This window comes from Hipposideros armiger, unplaced genomic scaffold (assembly GCF_001890085.2).
Source record: "Hipposideros armiger isolate ML-2016 unplaced genomic scaffold, ASM189008v1 scaffold_16, whole genome shotgun sequence".
Taxonomy (NCBI): domain Eukaryota; kingdom Metazoa; phylum Chordata; class Mammalia; order Chiroptera; family Hipposideridae; genus Hipposideros; species Hipposideros armiger.
The window spans coordinates 6320888-6346451 of record NW_017731366.1 but is presented as its reverse complement, the minus strand read 5'-3'; the positions used below and the strand labels follow the sequence as shown (position 1 = coordinate 6346451).

General features: G+C 39.0%; 1 protein-coding gene across 2 annotated transcripts in view; it reads left to right on the top strand.

Moving 5' to 3' along the window:
• Window positions 1-25564, top strand: part of ARHGEF26 (Rho guanine nucleotide exchange factor 26) — a 122543-nt gene that overhangs the window by 19442 nt on the left and 77537 nt on the right. For both annotated transcript variants that reach the window (XM_019627378.1, XM_019627389.1), the window contains exons 5-6: window positions 7520-7576; window positions 11016-11176. In XM_019627378.1, coding sequence (XP_019482923.1) covers window positions 7520-7576; window positions 11016-11176 — 218 coding nt within the window. The remainder of the gene's footprint in view (window positions 1-7519; window positions 7577-11015; window positions 11177-25564) is intronic.

The window sequence follows — 25564 nt, the reverse complement described above, 5'->3', positions numbered from 1 at the left end:
CCTTTCTTCTTTGTCGTTAGCTTTCCATGCATTTTCTACTTCACTCTGTTCCTCCTAACTGTTGATAGATACAGAATAACTGCATCTCTTGCTCACCTGGGAACAGAGAATGAGTAAGTCTGGGTCTAGGCTCAGCAGCCCACAGGGGAATGAAGGCTAGTAAGGGCCGCCAGCCACAGAGAGGAACTGGTGCAGTGGGAGAAATGCAGGACCCAGCAGCCAGTTCAGTTGCCAGGCCGGCCCCCCCCCCCCCTTGCTCACAGCTTAGTTTTCGGTACAGCAGAAGCAGTTTTACTACATCTCTGGGGAGAGAGGCAGTTTCCAGGGCATCCAGAGGGAGGATCTTAGGTTAGGAGAAGAGTAGCTTCAGATCGCCACTCTGAGAGTTTCAGAAGTGTTGCAGAGTGCTGCGGGTGGTGAAGAACCAGCCTTTGAGGGCACGGAGGCAGGCCTGGGTTTGAATCCCAGCTTTGCCCCTTATTAGGTCTAATGACTTAACTTTCCTATGATCCTATTTTTTTATTTGTAAAATGGGGATAGTGCTACCTTCCTTGCAGTGTTATTATAAAGTTTAGACGTTCTCACGTTCTGGTGCATGGCAAGCATTGGATGGCATGGCAGTTTGAGAAATCAATGAGGGACCAACAAGAACTCTGAATCAGGAATTGGCAAGATACGGGTAGCTAGCTAGCTGCTGAGGGCTGGCTGCAGTGAAGTAGTGCACGCTTATATCCTAAATCATACAAAGTGCAACAGTTTTATTCTTGTACATTTAATTACCTACCTGTTTGTGGTTTGTACTCTCGGCCTCATATCTGTATTGAAATAATTTGGTTTCGTTCAGGAATCCTGGCTCTGTGTGTAGAGGGTGACGTATGCACGCAGCCCATTGAGCAGAAGCCTCAAGCCCTGGCCTGCCTTATCAGCTTGCCATCATTTTGGTAGACCTGAGGTTCCTTAAAGCAGTGGGTGGGGAGAGGTGGGTACTGAGAGTGTTTGATGTTTCTTGAGTTACAAGAATTTTGGTGAGGATTATAGAATTAACATTAACAACAGTAGATCAGGGGAGATCAATTTTTTGAACAAATGAATTGGGAAGCCCCTGGCATGTTACTGGATGTATTTGCAAAATCAGCATATGATTTTATTGAATGAGTCATTGTCTTCTACCTCTTATTTAACGACAAAAAAGTAGTGTTCTATCTACTTACCCACCCCTCCCTAACAATATGACACTCCCCGCCTTGACCTTATTTATGTGATCTTTGGTTACACAGATCTCTGGCCCTTTGAGATGGTAGAGTGATACCTTAGGGCCTTTCTTTGTGGGCAAAGTGGGGCTGGAGAGACCCTCTGGGGCCTGGTTACAGAGGACATCATTTCTGAACCCTGGCAGATTTTTCAGTTTCTTTTTCAGGAGCTTCAAACATACTCTCAAAGCTGCTGTTCCCATGTTATTTACGGTGAAAGAACTCTAGCTCATTTGTAATTCAGAGGCTATTTGGGTTGTGTTAAGTCTGTAGAAAGGACCTGAGAGTGATTGTGTCCTGTGGTGTAATGTTGCTTTGCAATTCATTCCCTTCCCACATGAGCTTTTAAGAACAGAAGCCGGTGAATAGGGAATCACCCAGAGGCATGAATAACCAGTGGGTTTTCAGCAAGTGGGTAAACTCTGGCAAAGCATAAAGGTCTTCGCTCACGTGGGTATGCAGTGTACGCTAGTGCTTTATGGGGCCCCGGTGATCTTGGATTATAAATATCCGATCTAATTTTTAACTGGCTACATTTCCAAGCCTTTGTGTTCAGTCAGCCTTTTGGGGCCCTTCCATTCTGGTTCCCCTGGCTGGTGGGGAAAAATAGAAGGAATGTGTACCATCTTATCTAAAAACAATATCGAGTCTTGGAAGTCCAGAGAATGTATCCCTATTTGTTTCATAGAAAGTGATGACCTGATCAGCCAAGAGACTGGTGTAATTAATCTTGGCTTCCTCCACAGATCTGCTCTGTCCTGTAGGTGGGCTTTGTATCAATGGCAATGTTGGGGCTCTGTTTGGCCTTTGAGAACTTGGCTCATACCCTGTTCCAGTCAGTGGAGTCAAAAGCCAAGGAATATTGCACAGAGTTTATGGATTTCCTAACACAATCCTCTGAGAGGTGGCGATGCCTGTAACTGTGGGGATCATGGGAATGGAATCTCGGCCTAAAGCCTGCCCGTTTCTTCGTAGGATAGTCATCTAAGAATACCAGATTTGCAAGTTATCAGGAAGGAATCCAGCATGAGTTTTAGGAGTGTCTAGTGAACTTTTGGGTCTGTCCTTTAGGGAGTTTACGCTTTTATTATAAATTTCAAAAACTATATTTTGGGCCCAACTAGACAATAGCATATCCATGCATGGAGTATCTTCTACTGTTCTTTATTGTCAGCCGATTATTAATTTCTGTCTCATTTGGACATGGAATATATATTGGTTACAGAGATCATGGGCGAAGAATTTCAATGCCGGGGTGACCAGTTAGCTCAGTTGGTTAGAGCGTGGTGCTGATGACACCAAGGTTGCCGGTTTGATCCCCGCATGGGCCACTGTGAGCTGCACCGTCCCTAAAAGAGTCAACTATGCCATTATAGCATGAAAGCAATGTGTAACCAATGACCATGGCTGTTCCCCAATAAAATTAAAAAAAAAAGAATTTCAATGCCAATTACAGCAGTAAAAATATAATTACAGATTTAAAACTATTATAACATTACTGAGTTCTCTGCATTTGCTATGCTGACAAGGCACATATGTATGCTCATATTTTTTAACTGATGTCAGAGCTGTGGTCTTGGGCTACATTTCTATTGTATTATTGGAATTAATTTTGATCTACTAACAGTGTTGAAGATATTGACATGCATTCATACTTTCTCCTTGGAAAACAAGATTTGAACAGTTTTGTGAATTGGTTAGATTATATAAAATCAAGAACCCCAAACTGAATCCAATTCCTAGTGTTTCATTAAACTACTTTCGCAAGTCTACTTATTGATGACATACTTAAATAAAAAATTTAGGCCAGGCTGAGACAGTGAGGAATAAGAAAGATCTGGCGAAGTTGGAAGAGACTTTTAAAGGAGTGTTGCTTTGACTGTCTAAGTGTTCCCATTTGGACTCAGCCAGTGCTACCAATAGGAAATACATATTTAAAAAATAAAAAAGCCCGTACAATTTTATTTATTTTTAAAATTTTAGATAGCAAAATAGGAATCAGTTTGAGAAGCTGATATATTATTATTTTTTTTAACTTTCTACACATGTAAACAAGGGGAACACTTGAAGAAATGTGATAAATGTAATATTTTAGATTCTCTTAGCAAAAACATGCAGAAAGCATGTAAGATTTTAAACTATAGTTACAAATATATACTTTTATACACATACGTTCTTTAATGCCAAAAAAATGGGCTTTTCAGAGATTTTACTTAAGTTTCCTGATAAGGTCATTTTTTGAATCAGAAAATTTCCAGAGAAATTGACTATTAAAAACTTGGCACACATTTTTTCTTCTTTTCTTCCTATTCCTCCCTCCCTCTTTCCTTGTTTTTCTCTGCTTGATACTTGCTCCTGTTTTCATTCTCCAATTTTCTCTTCTCTGCTTTCTGCCAATCTTTGTGGGGCCCTCTTTTTATATCACCCTCTCCCCCTTTCTCTGGTTTCATTTCTCCAAACTCCTTAGTCTCTGAAATCTTGCCTGCTCTTGACCTACTTACTACCTGCAAGCACCTGCTCTCAGGTACTACTTAATTTAGAGTTGCATGTGGAAGGAGGTCTCAGGTGGACAACATGATTCCCCTTGGCTCTAGAGGAAGAACCTGTCCAGCCTGCCCTGTGCAGGTATGGAAGGGCTGAGACAGAAGGACAGGCTCTGGAACAGTGGTCTGGCAGCCAGTCAGGAGAAACTGGTTTCTTGTAATTCCCCAGAGCAAACTTTCAGGCTCCCCAAATGTGTTATACTTCAGTTTTTCTTATGATCCAGTAATGATTCCTGGAATCTTTTTTTTTTTCTTCTATAACAGTAGTTTTATATGGGCTACTGGTTTCTTAAAATGGCTTTTTAGGTAAAAGGAATATTTTATCATTTTTTTGTATTAGTTTTCGTGAAAGATATAATTCTATACATTAATACTTTGCCTTTTTAAAAACTACCTTCTCTTCCCACTCAAAAGACCAACTTCTTTTGTTGGGGATTTTTTTTTTTCTTTTGCAATCTGATGAAGTACTCTTAATCCCTCAGTAAACTAGCTGTCATCTGTATAGGTCTCTACGCCCACATGGTTCATTCTTTTCCATTTAAGATTTCCGGGTCTGAACTCATTAGTCGTTTTGGATGGAGATGCCAGTGGTGTGGAAATTCTTGCTGATGACCTCACCTGCAGAGACTGTGGGCATGGTGCCTGGATATCGATCTGCCAGGACTGTGTGTCAAACAGGAAACACTGTGAAATTCCTGCTCAGGGTTAACCAAACGGGAGAAGCTCTGAACAGTTTCATTCTTCTGGCTGGTCTCCTCCCTTATTAAAATGTATGAAGGAACCTTTTTAGCCATGAATTCTTGCTGACAGGCTGACCCAGGGTCGGGATAGTGGGTAAAGCTAAGAATGTTCCATGATATGGGTGGATGAAAAAAGATGTATGGAGACTTGCTACAGACCTGGCATTCGAAGGGGTTTTGGTGGTGATTGCCCAACCGTAGAAATGGGTTGCCTCTTAAAGAGGGAAGGGGTAGGGGAGCCCCAACCTTAACCCATTTAGTATGATTAAGAGCATGAGCCCTGGAGTTGGACAGGTGCAGATGCAGCTCTTGGCCTTGCTACCTACTAGCTGTGTGATCTTGGATCCTAAGACTCAGTTGTTATCCTCATCTGTGACATGAAGATGAGAGTAGTACCGACTTTCTAGAGGTTTTATGAGGATTCACTGGGAAAATAGATATGAAATGCTTAGCACATTTCCTGGCATACAGTCAATGTTCAGTAAATGATTGCTGATTTTACCATTGATATGGGCTCTACCTATTTTTATATAACTGCTTTCTAACTCCTTCCAAAAACTAAATTAATGACAGCAACATGTAATTGTCTTTGTTTCTGTGACAGCATGATATAAAGACCTGTGCACAGTGGTCTTCACACCAGGGTATGCATCACACCCCTGGAACTCATGAATTCATGAGAGGTGGACAGGAATAGTTTGAAGACTACCGTTTTTCAGATCCTCTCCTCCTAGTTATTCTCCTTTCTAACACTGAGAATGCATCTGCAATTAAAGTGTTGCACCATATCTTTCTTCCAACTTCCCCTTTCACAATTGACCTTTGGTATTTTCCTAAAGAAAGGCATCTCTCTTGCCCATCTCAAAGCTCACGTTAGGGTTCACTGCCCCAAAGTGTCAAACCACTGCGGTACAAAATGAAAGGTGGTAAATTTGAAATATTTGTTTCAGTGGAGCCTCCTTTAATTAAGCCGCCATAACCAACCCCCCATCTTTTTTTTTTTTTTTTAAGATTTTTATTGGGGAATTGGGGGAAGGGGAACCGACAAGTTGCTGTCATTTTGTTCTTCAGTCTAGTTGTGGAGGACGTTGCCTCACTGGCCCAAGTTGGCACCATCATTGCGCTCTTCCCCGGTGAGGCAGATCAGTCGCCGGCTTCTGGATGGCCACTCACTGCGGCTGCTGGCCGCTCACGCTGGCTGCTGGCTACACACGGTAGCCCATGGCAACCCACTGCCACAGAAGCTGCAGCCTACGCTGTCGCCGGCGACTCACGGCAGCCCAGCTCCAGGTTGAGCTGTTGTTCAGCATCTTAGCTGTGGAGGGCAGTGTCACTGGCCCTCATATGTGGGATCTGAACTGGGGCCTTCTGGCGTTCCAAGCCAGTTCTTAACCATCGTGCCACTCGGCCGGCCCAACCCCCCATTTTATTAAGAGTTGCAGTCTCTGATATTTTATGCTTAAGGGATTAATGCATTAAAATTGGAAGTAGTTGTGTTGTTTTGATCGTAGGTAGCTCATAGTATTTGTGGTGATTTTTGTGGTGATTGTATAATCCGCAAAAGTCTCTTTTATACTTAAAGCGCAACGGTCACAGGAGATTTTAGAAAATTACATTTAAAAACATGTTTTTGCTTCAAAGTACACTGTGGTGACTAGTCAGATACCCTAACACATAGAATTGTATTAGAGTAGGACATTTTGGGGGAAAATTGACATAGAAATTTGATTTCAAGGAGAAAGATTAGTGTAAAATCACCACTTTTAAGGCAAGTTTATTTATTTTTAAATGGTTGATGGTAGATATCAAATCAGTATGGTTTTTACATTCCTTTGGATACGTTTAGGAGTCCAGTAACACATTTAAAAATGTCTAGCTTGACAGTTAACAGGAAAATGCACCTTTAAAATTCTTTAAACTTAGGATAAAAAATTTGAGATGTCAACTTAAAAATGGGCCTAGGGGAACATGTTTTGTTAAAAAAAAAATTTAAGAAGTATGAGAGCAAAAATGTTTGAAGACTTTTATATTTTATCACATTTTATTTGTTTTATTTTATTGCTATTCATTTCTAACACGGGGAGGGTGCTGTCTTTCTTCACTGGTCTTCTTTCTCTTAAGCTCAGGATTTAATTGGTTGGTATTTTACTTATGTCTTACTTTTTGCTAATTTAATCTTTAACGAAAAGCATGTATGTCTTTCATATGTAGACTCAGTGCCAGGTGCACCAGAAGAGATACTAGGTCCTCCTTTCTTGGAGGTAATAGTCTAGCTTCTACTCTGTGGTTTAGACACGGAATTATGATTCAGGTCAGGGACTTTAGCAAGCAAATAAAAATGTGTGGCAATTGAGATAATGATGACACTGACTCAATTAAATGATACAACTGTAATATTTTAAGTGTGGCACTGATATTCTTGGTTCTTGTGGGTTCTGTGGCTTCTTAAGTCATGTTGATAGTTCTTACTTGTCAAAATTAAACATGCCAAAAAGTCTGCAGAAATTGGGGCAGAGGAGTTTGGTTTCTTCTTTGGTTGGGTTTTTATAAAGGGCATTGATATTCCGTGGAGTCTTTATGAAAAATGGTGTTAAAATGACTCTGTCATTGTGCGATCCTGGACAGTAAACCTCAGAGGGGTGGCTTCATTTCTTTACTGTTAGATTTCTACATTTATGATTTGGGAGATTAATTTGATAAGTATTTTAGGAATATCCAGAACTAAAACTAGAACAGATTAGCTCATCCTGATAGGTTAATGTTCTAGACACTTCTCAGTTCTTTATTATTGAACTGTGCTAATTTACTAATGTGATTAAATATTATTTGAGGGGTGTGAGACCCCAAAATTCCTATGTGCTGAGTTCAACATTTTACATAATTTCTCTTAATTCATTTTTGAAGGGCTTAAAAGTTGTGCCTTCCATAATAAAGAAATTGTTTGTTAAAGTGAATGAGCTCAGAACTATTTTGTCTTTCCCCCTAGGTGAAAAGAAATGGATTATCTCAGACAGTTAGCCAGGAGGAAAGAAAGAGACAAGAGGTATGTTTTCTTCCAAGAAGATGCTTTAGCTCTGAAGAGTGCCTGTGCTTTAACCTACTATATACACTTGTTCACGTGTTTTCCTTTGAAAATGTATACAATGAATACATGTATAAAAAGAACAAAATGAGTTCTTTTTTACAAAAGCAATATGTGATCAGTCAAATAAAACTACACATAAGCCCTCAGAAAAGAAAAATGTATAATACCCCAACAAATATCCCAAAATTAACTTAAACGACATAGCACCTGGCCCAGATAGTTAAACTAGAAGAAATATGTTGAAAAAGGAAACAGACATTAGATCCTGGACCTGAAAAACGCTGTTAGTGGAAAAACTGGTGAAATCTGAATAAAGTATATACATTTGTCTATAGACAGAATGTAATGTACCCTGGTTAGGGGAAGATGGATTGAATGAAACACAGAAACACTGAACCCTCTTTGCAAGATTTCTATGAATATCAAATTATACCAAGATAAAACTTCACTTAAGCACTGGCCGAGTGGCTCAGTTGGTTAAGAGCACGAGCTCTGAGCAACAGTGTTCCCGGTTTGATTCCCACATGGGCCAGTGAGCTGCACCCAAGCTGAGCGGCCAACAGGTGGCAGGATGGCTCAGCTGGTGAGAGCACGTGCTCCTAACAACAAGGTTTCTGGTTGAACTCCCACCTAGGATGGTAGGCTTTGCCCACCTGCAACTAAGACTGAACATGACACCTTGAGCTGAGTGGCCGTGAGCTGCCGCTGGGCGGCCAGATGGCAACTGGACTTGGAGCTGAGCTTGCTGTGCCCTTCACAACTAAGATTAAAGGACAACAACTTGGCTGTTCTCCTTCCTGAATTCCTCAATAAAATCTTAAAAAAAAAAAAAAACACAAAAAAAACAAAAAAAAACTTCACTTAGTAAAAAATAAGACAGATAATAATAAAGTTTCACAACTTGAAATTTAAATAAATGCAGTTTAAGAAAATTGCTCATTGTAATAATATTGTGAAGTTCTCAAAACACTCTCCTCTTATGCATGTTTGTGTGGGGAGATACACACCCACACACACACACATTAACTCCACACAGGTCATGAGGTATCCTTTTCTTATTTCGTTGGTATGGAATAATGCAAAAATGTAAGGGCACATTATAATACCATTTTTCTTAAAATAAAGAATAGTATATAACATTGATGTACCAATCACTAACAATTAATAAATGTATTACATATTTTTAAGGTAAAGAAAATAAGACTTTCAATAAAGCAGAAGTCATATTATCCTCCTAAGCCCCATTCCCTTGTTCTTTATCCCAGAGGCAACTATAATTATGAGTTGATGTATTCCTTCTAATCTGTGTTCTTAACTCATGTATTACATATGTTTATATACATATACTTGCTTATGTGTGTTAAAATGTAGATAAGTGATATGATTCTGAACATATTTTTTGATTACTCACTTTTTATATTCAACATTGTTTTTGAGATTTATCCATGTTAATACATATTAGTCTAGATTATTCATTCAAATTGCTATATAGTATTCCATTCTATAAATACCACCTTTTTACAAATCTGTTTTCCAAATGATGGACAGTAGGTGATATGCTTTTTTCTTGATTGTTAATATTTTGGTATAAATAGTGTTTCTCTCCTTTTGGACAAATTCAAGAGCTTCTTTAGGATCCTATTTCCATTTGAACATTTCTGTTTTATTTAAACCTTTTCTATTTGAACCTGTGCTATTTCCTTTCTATTTTGAAGATATTTATTCAGATTTGTGATATAAAAAAACTAATGACAGAAGCAAATTTAACTTTATGGTTCCTTTCTATTCCTATATAGCTATTAGCAAGGGCAACCTAATTTGTTTTTAAATAGTTGATGGCTCTATTGGTGTTTTAAATAATTATTACACGAACCCTATTATATTAAACTACCACTTAGTCATCTTTTCCTGTGATCTGTTCTGTATAGTTCCTTATATCTCTTTGTTCGAATCTTAGTATTTTTGATTTGATTATAAAAGCCTTTACTTTTGAAAATATTTTAAGTCATTCCTAGACACCGTATCCATCAGCAACGTGCAATCCATTCTTTTTGGTTAGGAAGTGACAATCTTCTTTAGTTTGCATTATATTGTCTGGTGATTGATAAATGTGTAATAGAATTACACAAGGCACAGGTTAAGTGAGACTCTTAAAGTTCTTACTCTTTACTCTTTAGATAGTTATATCACTTGAAATTCCTTGAGCACAACCAGGATTAGACCAGCAGATTTAAGTAAGATTTCCCTAAAAGTTTATGGATGCTAAAAAGGGAGGTGAACATTGAGATTAGCACCACTAATCTGATGTATCAATATGGCCCACCCACCAGCAGCTGGGTATCTACCAGCCTTTGCCTGCCCTGCCTCTATCCAGCCTAAGCAGTAGCACAGGAAGTTACGGGTAGAACCCTCTCCTGGGCCAAGGGCTTGAAAGGAGGAGGCCTGGAGGCCAAGGTGATGATGGCCGTGTTACTGGGGAGGTCTCCAGGAAAGATGTCAATCTCAGGCCTGCAGGGATGTTCACCACCCCTCCCTGAGCGGGAATTCTTCCTGAGCTGCCATTCTTGGAGGACCTGAAGTTGGTTTTGTTAAGGAGCTAGATGAATTCCATACACAGGGTGTTGGTGTTTATCTACCTGTGTGGATTGGTATTTCTTTGTTAATGAACTCTTATCAGGAACACCACTGTGCGCCTGACACCAAGAGCTTTTGCAGAGGGTCCTTTGCTGCTGCTTGAGACCCTGGTGAGAGCAGAGGTGGTGGCTTATTGAACGGACAGAATTACTTTCAATTTGTATGAGTTTATATAAAAGAATTCCTGTGGCTGATAAAGAGCCTTTGGAGAGTAGGTACAGTCATGTTCTCTTAATACGGCCAGAATATGTGCTGTTATTGACTGCAAATTAGTTGGGTTAAAACAGAGGGAGAGAAAGGGCCCGCACGAGAGGGGAAAGAAGGAATGTGTTTGTGAGAAATTTTCTCTGAATCCCAAGTGATGTCCATAAATGCTTACTGTCCCAGAGCAGCATGCTTTGAAAGCAGGGCTGGAGGAGATGACCCTAAAGGTTAATTAGCGTGACACTGAGATTTGATGACATGGCCTAGCTTCCTTCTTGGATTCCGCTCCTTGCCAAGCATGACCTCGCGATGCAATCTCAAGTCATCCGAATGCTTTCATTTGTTCATATTTACACTGTGGGCAATGACTCTATTTCTGAAGATTTGGGTATGAGTGCCTTAGATAATAAAGATAATAGTTTGGGGATGCATTTTTCTGAATGGTTATCTTTTTGTTCTTTTCAAGGTAGTATGTCATTCTTAGAATAGAATTATGAGAGCTATATTTAGTTCTTCAATTAAAAGAATTAATAATGCATTTCTTTTTCCTTCTTACCAGGCTATCTTTGAAGTCATATCTTCCGAGCATTCATATTTACTCAGCTTGGAGATCTTGATACGAATGTTTAAAAATTCTAAAGAACTGAGTGATACGATGACCAAAACAGAGAGTCACCATCTTTTCTCCAATATTACAGATGTCTGTGAGGCGAGCAAAAAGTAAGTTTAGTTCAGCTTGTCTTTGGTTATACCAACACAACACATTACTTACTGACAAACATTTGTGGTATCCCAAAAGGAAGACCTTTAGAGGAATGAAGTCTCTCATTAGTTGGCTTTTATCTTTATTCCTTGAACTAAATTAAAGATGTGTTTTAGGTTGTTGATGTGTAAACAGATGCTAAGTGTGTAATTGTCACAGCAGACGGTTATATCTTAGGTCTCTTCATTCCTTCTCTTTCCCCACTTCTTCTCGTTCCTCCTTCCCTAATATCCTTACTTTTTAATTATGCCAATAATATAACATATAACACTGATTTGGGAAAGAAAAAAAGTAATTCACACAATCATGCCGTTCAAATACAAAAATTACGTTTGTTTACATTTTCATATTCTTATCTTTGTTCATCTATGTCAATATTATTTTTAAAATGCAGTGACCATAATTATAGTGATCATCATGATTTCTGTAGGTTTTCCCATTTAATATTCCATAAGCGCGATTGGAAGAGTTTTCCTCCTAATTTTTAATGAGTGCCGGAGCTCAGTATACCTGTGGTGACCTCTTATATCCTTCCACGTGTGTACTGGAACTCTGTGCCAGCAGTGTATTAAATGGAACCATAGGAAGTTGCTATTTTGGTAGGTCAAAATAGATCGAATATTGGCAATTTTATGTGGTTAAGTCAAAGGTGGGTTTCCTCTACAGCTAATAAAGCATAAGCTTCAAGGCCTCTCACTTGCAAGGGCACCTTTAAGTGTTTGCTTTGTGCCTCATTTTTACTTAAACAGGGAGCCTGGAAATTGTGCAGTCTCAGGGCCCACAGAGACTGAATCTGTCCCTGGTACGAAGTATTCCTTGTGAGTCTGGACATTGTTCTTTTGTCACTTCAGGGCTCTTTGGTCACTTCAGGGCAGAGCCCCATTGACAGTGATGATAACATGTTGGTGTCTGCTGGCTCCATCACTGTGTACAGGTAGATTTTTTCTTTTGAGCTACAAGATTGAACATTCATGCTGAACAGATGAGCATGTGAGCTGGGGCTACTTCAGAGAGATGGAAATTGTGGTCAGATCTCCAAATATTTCATGACACTAGCGCAGCTTCATTAGCCAGATTTTGGCACAAGAAAAGATGCCAGCAATCTTGTTATTGACATGGATACTTAAAAATGTTTGGAGGCCCGGCTGGGCCTTAGGGAACAGCGGGCCAGTGGCGTGCGGGTGGTGGTGCGTACTTCACCTTGGAAGTCCTCTTTCAGAAGCTGGGTTACTGCGTGTGGTCATCCCCTTTGTCCTTTTGGTACCAGTCTTGCCAGTTTTGGGAAAAAATGAAATTTCTTTTCTCCCTTCACTGAATAGGGCAGAACAAGAGCCTTAGATGGTGTGTCCCTATTCAAAAGGTATTCAGGTTCCAAAGCGAGTCTCTTTCATTTTAACTTGTACTTTGGTTGAATGAAAACAAAGTTCCAAATTAGCACCATCGCTATCAAGAATTATTATGGTTTTGATAACTGTAAAGTGTGAGTCATGATTTTAATTAGAATATGCTTTCTGAAAACCCTGGGTGCATGTTTTTACTCCACTGTGGGATTGTAGTTAGAAGCATGTGGCCATTTGTCAGCTACTTGCAGTGTATATATAAATGGCCATTTATATATATGGCTCCAGAGAAAGCTTTTAGTAAATTCTGATTATCAAATAACAACGGTTCTTCTTGACCTGAGGATGCTTCGAATCCTTCAAGTCTTTGGCTTTGACAGCACCGCTCATCTGTCTGTGTGTTCAGGAGACTGGGCTCCAGCAGTCGTTTCTCCTCTGGGTACCTGATTAACCTTGGGCAGGTTGCTACCTCTCCAGCTCATTTCTTATCCATAAAATGGGGATAAAAAAATCCATCATTGGTTAACCCTGAAAGAAGTCATTTCTTTTAAATTATAGATTCAAATTTGATTTTAATTTCTATCATTTACAAAATTTAGATCTTTTTTGAATTTATTTAAACATTTTTATTTCTATAGTAGCTAATAGGAAGGGGCTATCCTGGACCTTTTCTCCTACTTTTTATTCAAAACAAAACTTAGTAACTTCTCAGCCTCCATTAAAAGATAAAGAAATTTTCTCTCCTTTTTTTTTTTTTACTTCAAATGCAATGCTTTAATTTTGAATAGCTGCCTTTGCGATATTTGATCTGTGATAATACACTCCAACTAAGAATGTTCAGTTTCCTCATGATAATCATGTCTGTATCATAATAACTTACATTACGCAAGCTTATTTGATTTAGTTTGAAACACTCATTTCAGATACAGCCGTTTTAAAATGCAAAGTGCTCAGAAGATTTGCAAAGCCCATTTATTATGTAATGCCTATTTGTTGAACTCCAGCATTTAGTCTCCGAGTGACTCAAGTGGTAACTATTTAATGTGCTACCCATGAAAGAGTTTATAGTCCTAATAAAATGTAAGATAAAATCTTGAACAAAACAAATGGTCAGTGTCTGAATTAGGATTACTGATTGTGTGTGGCGTTGTTAAGTGTGGTATAATCAGGACTATCGCCGTTGTTTTTACTTTTACCCAGTGAAAAATTGTAGCTACAGGTGATGGGATATTTAATGTAGGTTGAGGTCAGAATGTGCTTGACAATCAACTTAATAATATGGCATCTGGTCCCCTTTATAGTGGCTCAGGTTCTTCACGGTTTGCCCATAAATAACACTATGAAACCCTTATCTGTAAGATGACATTATTTGAAAATAGGCAGGGAGAAGGTCATTCTGATTCCGGGAGTGTGCGTGTTTATCACTATCATGTCCCTACTAAATTCCTTTCTTCTTTATAAGAAATTGTTCATTTCAGTCAACATGAATCGAAGCTGTTGCTGTGCAAGGTGCCTGGGTTCTAGAGCATATCAGCTGGTGGCACCTGCCCACTCGCTGCTAGTCCTCAGGTGGCCAGTGGAACATCCACAGCATGTGTGCAGCATGGATGTAAGAAGCATCCCAGAGAAGGCACTTCCCCTGAAAGGGCAGGTTTGGGTCAGGCTGGAGGTTATGGGCTTAAGGGCCCTGGTGGGAATGAAAGGGCCCTGGTGGGAATCAAAGGTGGGGATGAGAGTGGATGGTGAAGGCCTTTGTGTGCCCTGCTGAGACGTTTTCACTGTTTCCTGAAGGCTTATGGAAACATTGAGCCATTAAGCAGGGGACTGAGGTGGTGGCCTGGGAGGTAACAGTATGGTGTTTGCTGGGTTACAGAGAGAGTGAAGATTGTGAGATTTGAGGCCATTTCAGTAACCAGCCAGAGATGGTGGGAACCTGATCGGACTTGAGGGATGTTTAGAACATAGACTCTTGAGGACTTGGTGAGAGGGAGGGAGGACTTTTGTCGGCCTGCCAGGCTTCTGCCTGGCTCACTGTGGATGTGGTTGTGTTGGCCAGGATACAAGAGAAACAGGTTGGGGCTTAGTGAGGGAGATAAGGAATTCAAATTTGGGCAAGTCTGCAGTTACTGTGGGGCAGGAGGGGAAGGTGTGTTAGTTGAAAGGAGAAAATCAGATTAGAACGGAGAAAAATCTTGACTAGAGATGTAGATTTCAGTCACATAGGTGGTTCTCAACACTGCAGGTTTGAATGACATACTAGAGCTTGTAACAGTAGTTTTTAAGTGGTGGTGGTGCTGGTTGTATTTACCTCTTAGGAGCATTTGGAAATGCATATGTGGCTGCCCCAGCGACTTGGGGGCTCTCCTGGCATGAGTAGGTGGAGGCCAGAGGTGCGAGACACCCAGCAGTTGGTGTGATGTCCAACACAGGCATGAATTGTTCCACCCAAATGCTAGTAGCGCCCTCCTTGGGATGCATGAATAGAGTAAAAAGGAAAAAGAAAACCAAGGTCAGAATTTTGGCGCAGAAACATCTGAGGAGCCTGTGGGTTGGGACAGAAATGAAGTAAATAGGATCAGAACTGCATGGACCTTTCTCAAGCTTCTTGGCTGTGGAGGCTTCGCTTTCTCTTTAACGACTTCCTGTTACCCTCTCTGTCTGTGCCATGGGCCTAGCAACTGTTTGCTTTGTAAGCCTCTTTAAAGGTTTGTGGGGAGGTAGCTGGAATCCTACTGGTCTTGTATTGGTCCCCTCTTAGGAGGAGTGCCGCTTTTTTTTTTTTTATTTTATTTTTTTATGATTAGAGCTGTGTCCTTTAAGTTTAGGTACTACCGGTATGCCTTGGGGTCAGTGCAGGGCATGGTCTTTGACCGCCCAACTCCGGACCTGCTTCCAATCACCCGAACTGTATTAACTTCCCTCAGACTCAAACTCATGAAATCTCCCTGGACTCATTATCTCCCTGTCTTTTAAGGACCAAAAATGCCCAAAGAGCTGAAGCATCCCACGAAAAAGGAGTATTAGATATTGTGTTTAGAAATGAATGGGCTAATTCATAGCTAAACACCACACATAGTGTATGTATGCTTTGCATATTTGTATATATCCTTTGATTAATCTTTTTTGTGTTCTGCCTTCACATATCTGTTCATTTAAAATAATTTATACATAATTGCATATTAATAGACAAAGACCTACAAGTTATGATTAGTTTACATTAATTGGCAAGAGAATATGATCTAGTTCCCATTGTTTTTAAAGTTAAGAGGTACCAATGGTTAAAGACTGATACTATCAGGAAAGGCACTTGTCTTTTGTATAAGGCTAAATATCGGGTTGTTGGAAAAGTCATGATGCACTTTTGCAACAAAAAACAGACAAAAATATGTCATGACTTTTCTGACAACCTAATATTAACCCCCCCCCTTGCTGTATTTAGAAAGTCTAAGGTCTAGGTAAAAAACTCTAATGCCTTTTGTTAAACAGTTTTCTACAAAATGAAAATTAGATGAGACTTTGTTCTGATGTTTTATAAAATTATGTGGGTTTTTTACACTCAATTCTGAGTTTCTAGGTTATGTAACCTATAAAAATATGCTGCAAAAGAACTTTGCAAGATGCTTGTTTTTCTTTTTCCTATGATAAAGTGAAAATATTGGCATTTCTTTGGGAAGTAATATAGAACTAAAATTATACTTGTGTTCAATTTCTGCAGAGCAAAATAAAAATATCCATCACTGTGCTTTTGTGTCCTGAGGAACTGAATTTGTTCCACACATACAATGAGTCACTAATGCCACATTCTCCACTTTCTGCTTTGTGTGGAAGAGTGAATTACAATAATAGTAAACATTCGGAATGGGACTCACCCAACCCTTGCTTTTCCAGAAAGTTTTCCCCCCTAATTCTAAACACATTATATTAAAAATGTAATATGGGACACAAAGTACTGCTTTAAATGCATATGTTTTAATATTATTTTATAAAATCCCTTCATATTACAAAATAATGACATTTTCTCAAATACTGACACAATATAGCTATGTTGTGAAATGTGTTTTGTATTTGGTAATTAACATTGTAAACTTAATGATGCCTTAATAATACACCTTCAAAAGTTTTACTGTATTAATATTAGCATTTTATCCTTCGTAATTCTTAAAGCTAAAATTTAAAAGAACAGCGTATTAAATTTAACTAGGTCAGAGAATATGGAACCGTTTATGTTGTGGAACCTGTTTAATTTTTGCCCTAAAGTATGGCTCTTGCCATTGTTTTTCATTAGCAAATGTTCTTTCCTTACTCGATACACAATATAAGTTTACCACAGAATCTTTGGTAAATAGAGCAATTGCCCTATTTCCTTTAATATAACACAGAGACTTTATTTTTGCTAAAATCAAACTTCTTCAGCTGACAGTTGAAAGAAAGTGACATTCAAAAGCTGTTTTTTATGATATTCCTTGACTTTGTTCTGAGATGAGTGGACAAAGAAGTTCATTTGAAATTCACCTCAAGTACTCTACCATAACAGGTATTTTAGTCTACCTTGTTCAACTTTTATCAATGGCCAGCGTCTGCAGTCATGGTAAAAGCAATAAGTAGTTATTTATGTGTCATTTCAAATAGAGAAATAGTCTCCAAATGTCTTAATAATAGGTGCAGTCCTTTTAGTTAAGACTGCAGAAAAGCCACGGGGTATCTGAAAGCTTGGTAAAAGCCGATGGGAGACACCACCAATTAAAGATGACTGACTAGGTGGATACATGACTTTACATTTCCCTTTTGAAATCCCATTAAAAATGATGGGAAAGTTAATGCACAAACGCACAAGAACAGAAAGGGAAAGAGAGAGAGAGCGCGCGCCAATAGCAACAACATTTTGGAACCTGAAAAACACTTGGCAGCTCAGGAACTATTTCTGAGAAAATGTAAACTGGTCGTGAAGAAAGCCAAGAGATAACCAGATGCAAACCTTAGAACCTCTAGAAGGTGCAGGAATTGACAACGCAGTTGGTACAGGTGGAGCTAAAAACAGGAGTTCTGTGAAAGAAAGCCTGTCTGAGAAGAGGTCAGATCCCAGATCCCCTCTTCAGCTCTACACAGGTAGATGACGCCCCGCTTCACCCCAGCAGCAGGACAAAGTAGATAAGCTCTGGACCTGAGGATCCAGGCCCAAGGTTGGAAAGGGCTGCTGTACAGGTGACAGTTGACACCTGAAGCCCTCTGCCCCCGCTCTCCTTTGATACCCTGGTAGCCGGGTGCATGTGTATACCCTTCACCCTACTTTTGTCAAATGGTGATTGGAGTAGTTTGAATTAAGTATCATTTTATAATTTTCATCAACAGTATTTATGTCCAAATAGTCGTACATTATCATCGTTATCATTATTGAGTTTTGCAGGGAGCAACAAGGTGAAGATTACAGCACAAATACATAAAGCCTCAAAACTTAAAAAAAAAAAATCTCAGTAACATGGTAGGCAAGTACTGACTAATTCTAAATCTTAGTTTTCTCTCTCTGTGTAATGGGAGTGCAAGTATAGCTAACCTCATAGGGTTGTTATGATAATAACATTTTTTACGTGAGATAATTCACGTCAAGTGCTTAGCATAACGCTACGTAAGCTCTCAAATAGCAATGCTTTTGTTGATATTATTACTGTCCTTTTGCGCATCTATGTCTGATATTCTGAAATGTCTCTGAATTTTGTATTTATTAACTTCCGCATGTATGCCTCTGTTGCTGCCAGCACTGGTCTAAGACGAGGTTAAAGAACAGGCTTTGTTTTATACAAACTCGAGCACAAGGATTTGCATGCGTATGTTTTTAGAGACGGTTTTTAAAGATGGCAAGTTTTACAGCATTGTAGCGAGCGTCTTTATTTTGACAGTGAATGCAGTCAAAATAAATGGATTCTTCCGTAGTCATCAAGCATATTAGCTGTGTGTGAGGTTAGGACTAAAACCTGAGCTGCTTGCTGTCTCCCAGCCCCGTGACTGGTAGAATCCTTGGATCAGCGCTTCAGAACAGGCCCTGACATGCTCCAGCTGCCAATTAGGCTGTTCTGGTTATTTTTCGCAGACATTTGGGGCTACTACGTGCTTTTTTGCCTTCTTGCATTGCTTTTGCAAGCTCCAAGAGTCTGTGGATTCTGAGTTGTCACTTGGAGATTTAAACTTGGATAATGGTCCTGGTTGAGGCAGATGAAAGTGTTACCAAGTTTAGCCATTAGCTGTTATCAATCTTAAACTAGGGTAGAATTTTGTGGAAAAAGAAACAATGGCTGGGGTTTCGTTGCAGTATTTCATCTGCATCGCATTTACAGCTGTGGATTTTGAACCATTACATGGATTTTTGACTCTGCCAGTTGTGAATTAAACAAGCAGGACCACACAGTTTTTCTGGCCGATGGGAAAGATTTTAATGTAAACTTTGTGATCGAGCCAAGTTAAATCTAGTGCTTGATTTAAGCACAAGGAAGATGGTTGATGAATTAAACTTCAAAAGCAAGCTCTTTTAAGCTTTCTGATTGCTTGTTGATCATGAGATGTTGCCTCTAATTGTTATACATTATTGATTAGCATCGGGGTATCACTTTTGTGTTTTTCCAATACTTTCCTAATTTCATCTGATTCAGTCCCTTATAGTATCCTGTGAAGTACCAGCATGTCCCTTTTGCAGCTCAGGAGACTGATGCCTAAAATTAATTATGTGGATTTGCTTAATTAACTAATTAATTAATTAATCTATTTATTTAAATGGAATGGAAACTAATGAGTTTTTTGATTCTTCGGAATGCGTTCCCCTGGACCACTAATTCAGAAATACACACATATTTAAAGTGCAGTTAAGGGTTCCGTCTAAAGAACTAAATTTCATTTTTGGCCTCTGCTAGGGATTACCCATCTGGAAAATTATTAGGAGGTGCTCTTTTTTGGTATATATCACCCATGGAACTAGTCACAGAGCATGATTAGACTCTCTTCTCTTATGTGACTGTCTTGGCCTCTTAGAATGTGGAGACCTTAAAAGCAAAGAGCAGCTAGCTGGTTTCCTGACAGCCCTGTGGCACATCGTAGACATCATCCTCTTGTCATTTCCCTGTGGCCATTGTTCCCTAAGTGAGGTGTGCTGTCTAGTATCTTTATCATAAGCAGTCTCAGAAAGCATCACCATGGTGGAAGTGGTGCAGTATTCTCCAGAAAGAAGCTAATTATCAAAGTGTCCTGTGGTTCCCTAACGTGCAACAATACCATAAAATTAAAAAAACATCCAAGTAGCCTATATTAAATTCCTTAGACCACTTTTACAGTGATTTGAGGAAGACAAGTTTTGGAAAGTGCTGACTGAATTCAGATGGCACTTTTCTGCTTCTTTGTCTGAAAAACATGTTTGCAATATAAATTTTCACAGAAAATGAGTTTGCAAGCCCTCCTCAAGGACGTAAATGAAAGAATTATTTTCCCCTTAGGTGGTCATGTAAATACTGAACAACTTCGTGGCAACATATTTTAATTTTTTTAAATGTCAACTTTGTGTAAAAGCTGTGAAAATATGATTTTTAAAAACAATTCTGAAATCACTTTCTGTATGCTAACCAGACAGGTGAATACTGCTTTAACTATTAATTCAGTATATTATTACCACAATCTTGAGTCTAACTTTTTTTAAAGAATGTGGATTAAATCATACAAGCCTTGCCACTTTAGATTCTATAAGTGTATTTATAGAAAACTATCTTGAGGAAAATGTGTATCATAAATGGTATTTGTTCAAGAACTTAACTGATACTGTATCTATACAGAGTTTTCTTTGGATTTCAAGAAGGTTTCGGGAAATGATTTGAACTTGGAAAAAAATTTGGTGGAAAGGGTCCATAGAAATGTCAAGATTGGTTAAGATTGACCTTGTCACTTGTGGGGGATTCAAACAAAGGTCCCTTTGTGGCAAGAAAACTTTCTCTGTATTGGCAGTCCATTGGATTTTCTTTTCTAGCAGAGAAGAGCGATATGAACAACTGGAACAGGGCACAATGGCAGTGTTTGTGTTTATCTGCTGAAGTAGTCCTGTCATGTAACTCCTACTTCGTAGTCTCTTGCATCTTGTGTATATTTGATGCTCTGCATTTAATTATATATATTTAATGTGTGCATTTGGGCATATATGTATATATCTTTGAAAAATCTGCTGGTAATATTTTTTTAAGACATCTGTGATAGCCATTCTCTCAAGTGGAAATTTTACTTGAGTCTATTCTAATGAACAGCAGGAATGACTAAGCCATGGAATTATTTCTTGGGTGTCAGTAAGTAGCATTAAGTTAAAGATCTTTAGGAGGACTTTCAAACAACAACAACAACAACAAACTATGTAACAGATTTAGCTACCTTTCCTTTCCTTTTGGAACATCTGATAGAGTCACTTGAGAATTCATCATGTTTTGAAGGTTTTCAAACACATTATATATAGGCAAAGAGTTCGGTTCTCTCATTTGCGTCTATGCTGGCCCCGGGGTCACTGTAAGGAAATGCCCCCAACTTGAACCTTTGCTTATCTGTTCATCCCTTTTTCTTTTTCAGTCTTCCTGGCCGATATCCAGTTTACTTCCACAAAACTGCTTCTGTGATTACAATGTAATTTTGTTAATTTAGGATATCTGAATATCGTTTTATCCACTTATTAATACATTTAGAGATCAGGATATCACTTTATAAACATTTCTGAGGTACACACTAGGTGATTATTCTGCTTTTTCCTCATGAAGTATCCTTTTCAACTTGGGAGGGGGCGTGTAATTATTTAGGCTCAAAATACTCTTCCCCCACATACTGTTGAATAAAACTTATCCGTTTCGACTCTTTGATGACTCTTATATTTGGAAATAAGATGTTCAAACTGGAGAAACGTTGGCTCACCTTTGCCTGTTTTATTGCAGACTTTGCTGCCATGAACTAATTCCTAACTTTGACGACTAGTTTTGTTTTGTTTTTTTAATTTTTATTGGGGAACAGCCATGGTCATTGGTCACACATTGCTTTCATGCTACAATGGCATAGTTGACTCTTTTAAGGAGAGTGCAGCTCACAGTGGCCCATGCGGGGATCGAACCAGCAACCTTGGTGTTATCAGCACGCTCTAACTGAGCTAACTGGTCACCCCATTGATAACTAGTTTTTATTGATCACATTCCTCTGTCCTGAGGCTGCAGCAAGGGATCTCATCCTTAGGCAGATCTCTTCATTCCTCTCATGTCAGCTCCTAAGTGAGTTTTCTGTTAGAACGAAGCTAATGTTTATCAGAATAACTAAGGAATCTAAAAACTAGGGCACAGAGGTCCATGCCTACTGTGAGTCTGTTATCGCCAGCTCACCCTGGAGAATTATTTATTCCTATCGGTGCCTTTTCTAGACATGCTATTCTCCCCATGGCATCTGAATTGGGGAAAGTTGGTCTCACAGAGGGTGGGCTCAGAAGTCTGACTTACATTAGTGCCTGGATGTGGTAAGAGCCTTTTAGCAACGGTATGAAAAAATGTAGCTGTCCACGTTGCCAGTATTTTTTCTGAATGTGGGAGAGATTGGCTAGAGTAAAGATGTGAATAACCTGCTAATAGGAGGATAATATATGAAAACGGTTTTCTGCGAGTGAACATCTAAGCTATGAAAACCAGATGGGGCAGAGGGCACTAGATGCAAAGCTGACTTTTCCTTCCTCTAGAAACCCTTGAAGACGGTATTTGAGGAAAACGTGGCATACCATTTTGATCATCGTAGTGGAGCTTTTTTTTTTTTTAACAAGCCTGGAATTGAGTTTTAGGCAGAGTTTGACATGGTAAAAAGTTTGACTTGCCCAGACGCTGCCTTGGTCCTTATAAAACGACGGCTTTTTCCCTTGTGAGCTGTGTGCATCTTCCTCGGCCTGGCTCACTGTTGGTTCATCTGGAGGAAGCTACCCGGCTTTCATCCAAGAAACAGTGGGCGACGGGTCCCGCCTACCGCTGCCCAAAATAATACATATACACGGTGAAAAATTCAGATTCTGCCAAAGGCTATGCAGTGAGAAGTCCCCCAGTACAGCTGGTCTGTGGTGTCGCTTCCCGGGATGTGTTGTGCATTTACAAGTTGGATTTTTCAAATACAGTGATAGTCTGCTGTATACACTGTTGTGCACCAGAATCTAGTTACTGTTCTTTTACTCTGTCAAATAGCCAGAGTCTTAAATGAAAAATAACTGGGTATCTTTTTTTCTTTTTTTCCATATCTGACACTCCCCAAATAAGCCAAGGCATTCTCAATCTAGTTCCTTCTATTCAGGAACTTTCAATAAACAGTGCCACATGAGTTATGCAATTGTTTTCTTGGGGAAATAGGCATTGCTCTGAATATGAGATTTTCATTGAGCAGTACATCTTATTATTCTTGGATAAATTATTTTGGAATGACGTTTCGTTTTTAGCATAGTTTATAGAATAGCTACTGTGTACCAGGCAATGTGCTAGGCATTGGAAATATAACAGTGAATATGACAGGCAAGGACCCAGGTAAACACACATGGAACAGGTGCCTGAGGAACAGGGTACCCCTGGAAGTAGGACCTTGGCATGGCCTGGGGAACCCGGGAAGTGACCTTTCTGTAGCCCTTAATTACTCTTCTTAGATGCTCTCTATAGTATTCTTGTAGGATTAATGGCCTTTAACAGATGTTTTAATTCAAATATAATTCCGTCTAGACTCTTAAGTGTATGCAGAAATACCATACTAGTCATATGTTGTTATTTTGTATTTGCAAGTCATTTCATTAAATGGGCCACTGGGATGTATGGAACACAGCGTAATAAACCGACATTCCTGCAATGTGATTAAATGATCATTTAATTACAATATGGAGAGTTTTATTTAAAGAATAACAAAGCCTGAATTATGTCACGGTTCAGAATACTAAACATACTTCTAGTTTGAATACATAACTCTTCGATTTGCTTGCCTCTGAATGATTTATAAATCTGGGGGATTTGGATACTGTCAGTTTATCTAGCTTAAGGAAAAGTCACCTGATTTATGCTTCCGGTTCACTAGAAAGTCCTTTTATATCATGTTCTTGGGTAATGTTTACTTTTGTTAAAATTCTGTAACTCGTGATTACAGTTTTATTTTTCAAACTTCCAACTTATTTGAAATAGGAAATAGAAATTATAAAAAATATCCATCACATTAGAGCATTAGTTTTACTAACTATATAGCTCACTTGCTGTTAATTTATTTCTCAAAGTAAACACTGTGGTACACCTGAGCTCGGTTTCCTCTTTTACTTTGTTGTGTGATTAATAAACTATTTCCGTGGAATTTGGGGATTGAAAGGGAGCTTAGACGCCAGCTGTGCCATTCTGGAACTTACAGACAGTACCCCAGGCCTCACAGCTAATTAGAATCAGAACCCGGGACTTCTGACCTTGGCTCATTATTTTACAGGAAAGGATATTTCAATGTGTTTTTAGTAAGTTATATATTTCCATGGCTTAAAAGTGCAAACAGTATCAGATGGTATATACTTATGCTCACCTTCCCATCCCCATTGGCACTGTTACCCCTCACCTTCTGTTAATGTATTAGGTATCTGGTTTCTCCTTCCAGAAGGTCTTTATACAAATACAGGCAAGCATAAATGGTTTCTTTCATTTATTTATTTTCTAATAATTGTTTCATTTTTCAATTACAGTTGACATCAATATTATATTTTCAATTATGGTTGACACACAATAATCACTATGTGCAACATAGTGATTAGACATTTATATAATTTATTAAGTGTTCACTTGGATAAATCTAGTATGCATCTGACACCATGCATAGTTATTACAATATGATTGACTGTATTCCTCATGCTGTACTTTACATCCCCATGAATATTTTGTAACTATCAGTTTCTGCTTCTTAATCTCTTCCCCTTTTTACCCCCAACCCCCCTCCAAGCTGGCAACCATCAAAATGTTCTCTTGTCTATGATTTTGTTTCTGCTTCGCTTATTTGTTTGTTTTGTTCTTTAGACTCTTTAGATCATATGGCATTTGTCTTTGTATGATTTACTCCATTCAGCACAAGATTTGTTATTGTTCCCCCCTTTCTTAAAAAGTAGCATATTGACTATATACACTATTCTGCATCTTTTTTCTCTCATTAAGTGTAAATGTAAGCTCCTGAGAAGAGTCAGTGTGCCTTTTGGTCCCATTTTACCTGCTACAGTTAGATCGGAACTAAGTTGCAATATTTAGCCTGACTCTATAGCATATGAGAACTATGGGAAAACTTAGCTTTATAAAGTCTGTTTAGTGAAAAATGATTAGAAATGAAAAATAAAATGCAGAATGAAAAGTTATTGCAGTTTTGTTATTTAACCCAGAGAAGAGAAGGTTTGGACAGTATAGCCGGGTGACTAAGAGTGTCATCAATCAGCCTGGGTTCCAGTCCCTGCTCTACCCCTTGTCCTGTGTGACCTTGGGCAAGCTTCCTAACATCTTTGTGCCTCAGTATTCATGTGTTCCAAATGGAGATGATAGTGGTACCTACTTCTTTGGTTATTGTTATAACTTCTTTGGTTATTGTGGAAATTAAATTAGTTAATACATGAAAAGCAGAATAGTTCCTGGTATACAGTTGTACTCTATATTATTAGGATAATTGCACATCCTTGCTTATCCAGAACAATTTCATTTTGGGGGGTATAATTATTCATTTATTTATTTATTTTTAAGATTTTTATTGGGGAAGGGGAACAGTGTTGGGGAATTGGGGAAGGGGAACAGCAAAGTTGTTGTCCTTCAATCTTAGTTGTGAAGGGCGCATCTAGCTCAACTCTAAGTCCAGTCGCCATCCAGCCGCCCCTCGGCAGCTCGCGACCACTCAGCTCAAGGTGCCGTGTTCAATCTTAGTTATGGGTGGGCATAGCCCACCATCCCATGTGGGAGTCGAACCGGCAACCTTGTTGTTAGGAGCACGTGCTCTCAC